The 10,833-nt window shown below is 41.4% G+C and overlaps 1 protein-coding gene across 1 annotated transcript in view; it reads right to left on the bottom strand.

The window, feature by feature from the left end:
- Positions 1–270: 270 nt before the first annotated feature.
- Positions 271–10,833, bottom strand: part of C10H10orf71 (chromosome 10 C10orf71 homolog) — a 262,233-nt gene continuing 251,670 nt past the window's right edge. The window contains exon 2 of the mRNA XM_068255298.1: positions 271–6,458. Coding sequence (XP_068111399.1) covers positions 1,969–6,417 — 4,449 coding nt within the window. The 5' untranslated portion in view covers positions 6,418–6,458 and the 3' untranslated portion in view covers positions 271–1,968. The remainder of the gene's footprint in view (positions 6,459–10,833) is intronic.

Below are 10,833 nucleotides of genomic sequence, written 5' to 3'. Positions count from 1 at the left end.
TGTATAATACACTTTGTAAACATTACAAAGTGTATTATACACTTTGTATGCGGCGATCGCGGGGTTAACATCCCGCCGGCGCTTCCGTATAGCCGGCGGGATGTTGCGGCGGGCGAGCGGTGACAGGCGCCGGCGGAGGATCGCGTCACGGATGACGCGATCGCTCCGCCCATGCCCTTAGAAGGACCGCCGCCTCTGTGGGTGAGCTGGTCCTTCAGGGCTCCACTTCCCGGCCGCCTCTGTGCGTTAGGCGGTCGGGAAGTGGTTAAGGTTAGGTGCCCACCAGGGTAGGTTAAGGGTAGAGGCACTGACTGGGGGGAGGGAGTAAGGTTGGGCATGACCAAAGAAGAGGGGGGTTAAAGTTAGGCATGGAGGAAGATTTGGGTTAGGCACAACCAGGGGGGTTCTTCGTGAGAAGGTTAGATCATAATGAAATATTGGCAAATATTACCAATATTTCGCTCTATGATATAAGTAGTAGAATATTTGTAAAATTACCAATATTCTACTGCTGGTTATTTCCTGCACCCTGTGAAAAGATACTTTTTTCTAGAAAACCGGCACCCAAATTTGCGTGCAGCACTTTCACATGTATGCATACTAGTTGTCCACTGCAAAGGACTAATCACAATATCATATATTCTGGCTCGGGCATCTATTTTTGACAACATAAAAAGCTTATTTTGTCACTGGTATGGTTATTTTCACCAAAATATTTGAGTCAGGTTTACTGACATAACTGTATATAAATGTGTCTTTATGCTATACACTGTCTTTACAGCAGTTTAAAGAATTAAAATAAAAAGCATCCTATGTAGGCTCTGTATTCAAGTCGATCATTGGAATAAAAGATTTATATGATACAAAGGTGAGTGGATGATTGGACACAGAATGCTTTGCAGCAAACATATGCAGTTAAAACTGTATCTGTACTGAACAAAAGTGACTGTTTTGAATCTAACTAAGGCTCCCTGCACACTGCATGCGATTCCATTTCCTATTTTTAATCGATTTTTACATCCGATTGCGATTTTTAATCGTTACTGCATGCTGCGTTTTTTCCTCCTTTTTTCTGTTGATTGCAGTTAGGGAAAATCGGAATTGCAAATCGGAATGGGAAACAGAATCGGAATCGCAAAACTGATTTGCAGTGTGCAGGGAGCCTACAAGTATCTACATATCTTGTCCAATAAATCTGTATTCAATGGTATCTAATGTGTTTGCTTCCATGTTATACATAAAATGAAATGAGACTTATTGCATATGGGTCCACAAGTCTCCCCAAAACAAACTGGTAGTAAAACCATCTGCATTATCCTGTTAAAGGCCTGAGTTAGGCTTACTGACTACAAAAAGTTCTAGTTTGCTTTCCTTGGTGTGATCTGTTATTAGAAATATTAGCAGAAGTTGAAGAAATACATTTGAATTTAATAAATGGGCAGCATAATTCTACAAATGTATTCTGTTGTATGCTAGTACAAGTATAATGATAAAATGACTGTTCAGAACAGCTGAAGACATATGTAATTACTATGTCCAATATTAATGAAAGGTTATGTAAGGATTACTCTGCCAGGGTTCTGGTGCTCCTAGGATTAGATTGTATAGATAATAATTTAACTCCTGCCATGCAGGAAATGTGTGAATAATATATATATATATCACTATAACCAACCAGCCTAACCAACCATTTCAAAGTACCTCTGAACTGAGAGGCATATGGAGGCTACCATATTTATTTCCTTTTAAACAATACCAGTTGCTTCTCAGTTCAGGTGGGCTTTAAGTAAACTACAAAATCTTTGCAACTTTTTTCTTCCTTAAGTTGCAATGCTAAATCCATATGCAACATCTGGGATGTATTAAATTTCATTCAACGTGTCCTGTTCAAAAACTGACAAACTGTATATTACTATTTTATACAAGTGCTCTGAGGATTTCATATTCCTCTTTATGACTGTTTCAAATTCATGAAATTGCTTCCATAGCAAAATCTTCTATATCTCCCATGGAAATAATGTCTGGACTTCTTGTCCTGTTTGCAGTTTTGTCCATGCTGTGTGGAGTCTCTGCCATACTTTGGTCACAGGAGTCACAGTCTGCGGAGTGCCGCATTTTTAAACAATCATCTTCTCCTTCATGCCATGATCCTTCCTTCTCTTCAATGTCCAAATGATTATGATTAGGCAGCTGGGTGGTTTGTTTTAGAGATGCTATAGATGCAACTGGCACTGGGCCAAGCCTTTGGTACAATGTAAATGGGCTGTTTGACATATCCAATGTTGGAGTTGATCTTTCTGATGGAGGTAAGGACATTTGTAGATATTTTCCAGTTTCTGGATCATAAAAGGTTTTGATACGGAAATGAACAGGAATGTCCACCACAAAATACTGCCCTGAATCAGGATCTTGCAAGAGTTTGCGTTGTGTAGTTGGGAGAGATGGGGTTGAGGACTCAGAAATTAATTCCTCTTGCTGTAATGTTCTTAACATGCTGGGTCCTGGTTTTAAAGTTGATTGTGGTGCAATTGCAGTTGGTATGATATTGGCAGGAGATGGCACATCTAGAACTAAATCTGACTCCTGCAAAACGCCTTCTTGTATCCTCTGAGGGATATCAGTTTTTCTGCGTTTTTTGGTCAGGCGCTTGGCACGGCGTAGTGCTTTTTCAGTTTTGGGAGGCACTGCTGGTGGTTTTGCTGCTTGTGCAATGTTCTCTATGTTGAGACAAGGTTCTTTTTCCTGTGAATGTTTTATGAACTCATGAGTTTTGGTCTCCAAATTACTAGGAGTGTAAATATCAGGAACCAAGAAACTGCACTTTTCAGCTTTTGAGTTTGTATATATTAAAGGTGGACTTGAGATATCATCTAATGCAGAAAGAGCTGTGGCAAAACCAGAACTTTGAGTATTCACAGACATTGGGCTGGCTACCATGGAGCAGGTAATGCTTTCTGACATGGGACTGGTTATGGTAGAACAGGCAATATCTTCTGAAAAGGATACAGCATCTTCAAAATGTCCGTTGTCAAGGGAAGAATAATTTGTGTCTGCAGTATCAAAAGCTGGAGAGCTTGCATGTTCTCCATTTACCATGGATTCATTTATATTGTGACCCAGCAATGCATTACATTCTGGAGAAAGGCCGGTGACTTCTGAGACACACATTTCAACTGGGTAAAAAAATGGCTCATTTAGGGGTGGTGAATTTTGGTTACATGAGATTCTGCTTAATTCAATTGATTCTGCAGTCTCTGCTTCATTTTTTCTCCATTCATGAGTAGTGTTAGAAAGTTTCCTCCAGAGTTCTTCTTTGTCAGCTTCTTCCTTTCGTGTATTTACTTCTTTATATTTTCCGTCCTTTTCTGGTTGTGTAGCTGAAAATTTCCAGAGTTCTTCATCGTTATGTACTTTCATATTTTCTGATTGATATATATTTGTTTTTGTGTCCTTATTTTTCCATACATTTGGCGTTGCAATTCTAAAGTCTCTTTTCTCTTTTATAAAGTTATATTCTTCACCTTTATGATAAATTAGGCAGTCCTCTGAAAGACTTCTCAGAAGGGGTCTCACTGACTTTGTAACAGGAGAAGATCTAACTTTATTATCTTTTATGTGGAACAAGTTGTGTTTAAACGAAGGAATTATACTAGATGGTCGTTTAATCTCCTCTGCATTTGTACTATCTTCACCTTGATTATCACATACATGTGGTTTTTTATCTTCTACGTTTTCTACTCTCTCTGTATCTAGCACTTCATAATCTTCTTTGCTTTCAGTTTTGCCATTGCTCACAGCATAATAAAGTATCTCATCCTTCATGCTGTCATTCTTTTCTTTTTCTTTTCCATCTTCATCACTTTCAGCAGAACACTGTCTTTCTATGTCTATGGAGTTTTCAGTTTGGTTTGTGTGTCTTTCTTCATTCTCCAGTTCCTTTTCCATGTTTGCAGTAGGGGCATTTTCTGATATATCACCCCATTCACTTTCTTGATTAACATTTTCATCTTGCAAAGAAATTGGCTCTGTTTTTTTCCTCCAAGCTACATAAGCATTCTCTTTTTGTTCCACATTCATACCTGTACCTCCCTTGGGATAAAGATTTAGTACAGGATAATCTACTTGTTTTGTTAAGGGAGTTTCAGTAGGACTAAATTGGGACAAAGGTGTATATTGTTTTGGGACAATTTCATCTTGGAGGTCTTTTTCAGGATGAATGTCTATATTTGCAAGTGCTTTATTTACTATAACCTGTGGTGGAGAACTCAGAGATAAATAATTATCAGAAGCATTTCCAAAAAACTCAGGTTTATTTTCGTTTTGTTTGATTGATACTAAGACATGCGTCTGGTCAATGTTGCTTAAATTATCTTTTTCTGACAATTTATTGATGCCATTACCAGGAATATCTTTGCTCAATGTATCTTGTATTTTTCCATCTACTGTTTGATTATTTTCATAACCATTCTGAGGAATTGTTGCTGGATTATATGTGCACTTAACTCTTTTCCTCACATCTTTCAGATTGAAAAGTAGACTTGGAGCTTTTGATTTATATTCATTTCTCTTACGGTACAAATGTATTTCTTCCTGGTCCTGATCTGTAAGTGTTATTGTCTTAGTGGGTGGAGGAGGAGTTATTGTCATAGGCTGCTCTTCCAGGGCTTCTTGTATGCTCTTCCTACTTATCACAGGTGTCAAAAGATTTATGATATTAAAAGAAGAAATACTGGGCCTGTCTTCTAAATAATCTTCTTTACTTGAAGGCAGGTTGCCATTGAGCTGCTCTGTAGCTGATTCTTTCATACTTACAGGTTTGCTGAGCAACTTTTCTTCCAGTTCTATCTTATGAATGTTTGTTCGTCTCCATGGAGGTACATGGACATTATTACTTAATGGAGAGTTTGGATTCGAACATAATGAAAATGAAGTTGCTGGCAAGAGCTCTGTATTGTCCTCTTTCTGTTCTTTTAGATGGTGTTTTTTCTCAGGTACATGAACAGGAACTACATCCTTGATGGTTTCTTTTTCTATTTGCTTAATTAATGTCTTTATTCTTCCAGAGGATGCCATGGGCTTATTAGATATCTTGATGTCATCTTCTTTGGCTGTCATTTCTTGCTTTTTAGCTTCTTGTATTGAGTTTACCTTTTCCTGTATTTCCCCATTTTGATTTGGCAAAGGCTGTAATGTTTTAGATGCTTCCTCTGTGCCCGGATGTGTGTAAACTTTTTGTTTTAATTTTGCTGGAGATTTAGACTGGGCCATCATGCCAAGCTGTTCTTTTGGTGACTGACAAGGTACTTCTGTTTGTATATCTTCTGCTTGGTTTTTGTTTGCTGAGTGAACCCTTGGAGTTCTGTGGCTCAGTTCTCTACTTTGTTTTGACATTCTTTTGGTTGGCAGAGGAGGTACAGTCCTTAACATCTGAATCGGGTCATAAGTGTTGGAAATTGTAGATGCAGGAGAGCCCCATCCAACATCTGATCCTGCTTCTCTAGCTCTTGTTCTAGGTGTTATTCGTTGTAGTAAAGGAGAACATGGTGTTCCTGATCTTAACAGAGGAGGTGTTCCAGGGATGGAACTATCACTTTCATCTTCCGCAGTATGTCTTTTATGAATATCTGTCCATGATTTAAATGCACTGTTTTCACTATGTAGAAAGGCTGTTCTTCTCAATGAATCTTTTTGCTTCTCCACTTTTTTGGTTTGGTCTGGTATTGGTGATCCTAATAAACATGGTGATCCTGAATGTCTGGAGCAAATTTCCACCTGAGACTCCAAGAATACCTCTCTGGCTGTACGTCTGTGTAAATTACGACTGTCTTCAAGATTCATATCATCTGGTTTAATAGATTCTAAAGGCTCATTGCTAATATCAGTTTGTCTTACATTATCACAAAAAGGTTCTTCTTCTGTTGTCATCTTCCCTCTTTGTATAACGTTAGGGGAAGATAATTCATCTCCTTCTGGTCTTTCATTTTCAATATTGTCAAAAGTCTTTATCAGAGATGAAACTTTGGAGCGCTGTTTATATCCAGTGGGCTGAGGAACAAATAACTTGTTGGTGTTGGGCTTAGCAACAATTAACCCATCCTTTGTGGAGTTAAGCAGTGGTTGGAATGTTGGAGCCCACTTCCCACGTTGTTTTGGAACTGTGGGTAGCTGTGCCAGGGGCTGAGTCTTTCTTACTGAAAGGTTAAAAATACCAAGGTGATACTTTGTGGAAAGTGGCATTCCTCTGATTGGGGAAGGTATGTGAGGAACATCATTGAAAGGTTCTTCTTCAGCAACACATAAACTCCTGAATGCTCTGTCTGTAAAGTTGCTTACTTCTTGGTCTGTATCATCCATCACACCCACACCACTGGATGCAACGCCATCTGCATGCCTCTTATGTTTTTTGTAACGAAGCATGTCTTTATGTAGACAACACTGTATGAAGCACTGTATGTCTCCTGTGGATAAAGAAAAGATAGGTATGAGATCTAAAACATTTTTTACAGAACAGTCATTACATAAAAAAGCAGCACACTATTTAGAGAATTATAATACCAAAAAGTATATGTCATGTTAAATTTGAACTGAAGCTTTTGGATTGTGAATCAATAGGATATTAAAGTGACAGTAAACTCAACAGAAAAAAAAACAGACAAAGAGTAAGATTGCCTTATATGCGAGGATAGGTTGAAAGCCCAAGAGCAAGGGTTTTTTTTAGATTGGGCTAAGCAGTTTGGTAAGAAAGCTGCATTGTTTTTTATTTTATTTATATATATTTTTTTTTATTAAGCTGTCCTGAACTCAGAACCTCCTCTCTGCTCTAAAAGACAAGCAACAGCATACCATATTTTCCGGCATATAAGACGCACTTTTACTCCCAAAAAAATGGGGAGAAAAAGTCAATTGTCTTATATGGCAAAGGCAGGGAATCCCCAACTTACGATCGGCCACCGATACAAACTGCCGAAACTGCCGCATCATTGGGGATTCCCTGCATAGTCCCAGCCACATGTCTCTGTCACTCTGGTGTGCCACTCCCAATGTATTATGTGTCCCCCTGTCATGCAAAAATTCTATCACCCCCTTCTGTCACCTGTGTGGCTGCTCTGTCTAGTCCCGTAGTCTGTATCTCTGCTCCTGTGTATTAATGTCTCCCCTTCCATCCCATGTGGCTGCTTTGTCCTGCCCCCACGCTTCCCGTGCATGTTAAATGTAGTGGTAGTAGAGTTGAGCTGAAATTTTCGTAATTTCGCATTACTATAATTACGCATGCGAAATTTGCGATTACGATGCGAAATTAGCGTAGCGAAATTGCCATTAAAATCGTAATTGAAAATACCGTAAGCGTAATTTTCAACGCGAAATTTCGCGTTTCGTTCATGCCGTAATTTCGCATTAAACGCTACCGTAATTTCGCGTTAAACCGTAACGCTCCGTATAATATAAAAAAGCCGCCGACTTTAAGGGTTAATAGCAAAGCCCCCTTAAATGCTAAGAGCCTCAAATTTGGAGAATATATTAAGGAGATCAGGAGGAATAAGAGGAAAAATTTTTTTTTCAAAAAGACCTTATAGTTTTTGAGAAAATCGATGTTAAAGTTTCAAAGGAAAAATGTAAACATTTAAAAACCCGCCGACTTTAACGGTTAATAGCAAAGCCTGCTTAAAGTTTAGGAACACCAAATTCCCAGGGTATATTAAGGGGATCAGTGGGAATAAGAGGAAAAAATTTTTTTTCAAAAAGACCTTATAGTTTTTGAGAAAATCGATTTTTAAGTTTCAAGGGCGAAAATGTCTTTTAAATGTGGAAAATGTCAGTTTTTTTTGCACAGGTAACAATAGTGTATTATTTTCATAGATTCCCCCAAGTGGGAAGAGTTTTACTTACTTCGTTCTGAGTGTGGGAAATATAAAAAAAAAACGTCCCCCATGCAGGCTGGGATAGCCAGAATGCGGAGCACCGGCCGCGTGGGGCTCCGCACCCTGACTATACCAGCCCGCATGGTCCATGGATTGGGGGGTCTCGGAAGGGGAGGGGCAGCCAAGCTTTCCCCTCCCCCTCCGAGCCCTTGTCCAATCCAAGGATATTGATCCCTCGCAATATCCTCGGAAATGTTCTATCAGTTACAATGTAACAAAGTTATTACAATGTATCAACTTTGTTACATTGTAACTACGCCGCACCCGACGCCACTCGCCGCTCAGCCGCCGCATACGCGTCCGTGCAGGACGCTAAGTCCCCGCAGCTCCCGCTGTCCACCCCGCCCACATCTGTCACCCTGGGTGACATGTGGGAGAGGCGGGGAGGGCAGCGGAGCCGGCGGGGACTTAGCGTCCTGCACGGACCCGACAGAGCTCTGAGCTATAGCTCAGAGCTCTCTAAAGCATCTTTGTATTTGGGCTCCAAGGAGCCCCATTGGTCCTTAGCAGACCAATGGGGTTCCTTCAAATCAGAAGGAACCCCATTGGTCTGCTAAGGACCAATGGGGCTCCTTGGAGCCCAAATACAAAGATGCTTAGAGAGCTCTGAGCTATAGCTCAGAGCTCTGTCGGGTCCTGCAGCGCAGACGCGGTGGCGGCGACGGCGGTGAGTGACGTCGGGTGCGGCGTAGTTACAATGTAACAAAGTTGATACATTGTAATAACTTTGTTACATTGTAACTGATAGAACATTTCCGAGGATATTGCGAGGGATCATTTATTTAAAGGGACAGGTAAGTATTAATGGTTAATTAAGAATATTAAAGGACTTTTTTCGTGGTTATGTTTTTTGTTCAATTAAAATACTTTTTCTAAGTGTCTGTGTGTTTATTTACTTTAACTCTTAAAGGAAATGGGTATGGGGTACAAGTACCTCTATACTCATTTCTCCTGGGAGGGGGGGTGGGCATCTGGGGGACCCCTTTTTAAAGGGGACTCCCAGATTCCACCATGAACCTCCCCCCCAGGAAATCGCGGCCTCCACCTCCACCGCCCATCGGAGGTGGAGAAGAGCCCCTTGTCCTTGGATTGGACAAGGGCTCGGAGGGGGAGGGGAAAGCTTGGCTGCCCCTCCCCTTCCGAGACCCCCCAATCCATGGACCATGCGGGCTGGTATAGTCAGGGTGCGGAGCCCCACGCGGCCGGTGCTCCGCATTCTGGCTATCCCAGCCTGCATGGGGGACAAGGGGTTAAAGAGGTCTGGGAGGGGGGACCCCACGTCGTTTTTTTTTTATATTTCCCACACTCAGAACGAAGTAAGTAAAACTCTTCCCACTTGGGGGAATCTATGAAAATAATACACTATTGTTACCTGTGCAAAAAAAACTGACATTTTCCACATTTAAAAGACATTTTCGCCCTTGAAACTTAAAAATCGATTTTCTCAAAAACTATAAGGTCTTTTTGAAAAAAAATTTTTTCCTCTTATTCCCACTGACCCCCTTAATATACCCTGGGAATTTGGTGTTCCTAAACTTTAAGCAGGCTTTGCTATTAACCGTTAAAGTCGGCGGGTTTTTAAATGTTTACATTTTTCCTTTGAAACTTTAACATCGATTTTCTCAAAAACTATAAGGTCTTTTTGAAAAAAAATTTTTTCCTCTTATTCCTCCTGATCTCCTTAATATATTCTCCAAATTTGAGGCTCTTAACATTTAAGGGGGCTTTGCTATTAACCCTTAAAGTCGGCGGCTTTTTTATATTATACGGAGCGTTACGGTTTAATGCGAAATTACGGTAGCGTTTAATGCGAAATTACGGCATGATACGACTGTAATGCGAAAATTACGCGAAAATTACGCTTACGCGAAATTTCGCGAAATCCTTCTTCATTACGATTATGTACTTACGGCCATAATCGTAATTACACTAATTACGCGAAATTTCGCAAAATCGTAATTAGGTCATTACGCTCATCTCTAAGTGGTAGCCAGCATGCCTTACTGAATCCATGCTGACCGGGGATCACCGACATCCTTACTTCTCACTCTAGTGACGAGGCTTGCCAACGAAATTGCCTACTCATCAAATCTCCCGACATTCACTGACAGATGCATAGACAGGAGGGTTAAGGAGGGGGAGGGGATAGTAAAATCTATGGGATGTAGGTTAGTTCGACGATTTAGGCTAATTCGTTGGACCACCGGCACTGGTGTAGATGACTCTACACAAGCGCCGGTGACTAGAGGGAGAAGTGAGGACATCAGCGATCCCCGTTCAGGGGACTAGGTGGCTGGAAAGAGGGGCTACAGAGGGGTTGGGGGGGGGGGGTCCCAGCCACAGAAGAAGAGGACACCTGGAGATATACAGGGGACACACAGAGGACAGAATGGGACATCTGAGGACAGAAAGGAACACGGGTGGTACACACAGCTGGACAGAACGGCCACACAGAGGGCAAACATGGGGGACAACCAGCAACAGAAGAAGACAAATGGGGATACACAGGGGACATCTGGGGGCAGAAGAAGACACACAGGGGATCAAAGAGGACAGAAGGGGACACCTGGAGACAGAAGGGAATACCATTATAAGCATGGGCTGCACCCCCTTAGCACCCCTGTGTCGCCGATTACCACCCCGATCTGTAATTAGAGCAGTGCTACAAGAAAATGGCCACCGATGTCCACAAATGCGGACTTCGGCGGCCATTTTCTTGTAGCTATCTAACTACAGAGGGAGAAGAGGTGGGAGCGCCTATGACGCAGAAGAAGAGGAGGCGGCGTGAACGTTCATAAAGGTTGCAGTCGCCAGCTCAGAAGGATACATGAGTGGCGGCCGCGGGAACGGAGGGGGGAGCTTGGGGCAGCTCTACTACCTATACTGGGGCAGCTCTACTACCTATACTGGGGCA

This window comes from Hyperolius riggenbachi, chromosome 10 (genome assembly GCF_040937935.1).
Source record: "Hyperolius riggenbachi isolate aHypRig1 chromosome 10, aHypRig1.pri, whole genome shotgun sequence".
NCBI classification, from domain to species: domain Eukaryota; kingdom Metazoa; phylum Chordata; class Amphibia; order Anura; family Hyperoliidae; genus Hyperolius; species Hyperolius riggenbachi.
Note: the sequence above shows the minus strand (reverse complement) of the source record. Positions and strands in the feature narration are given on the sequence as shown.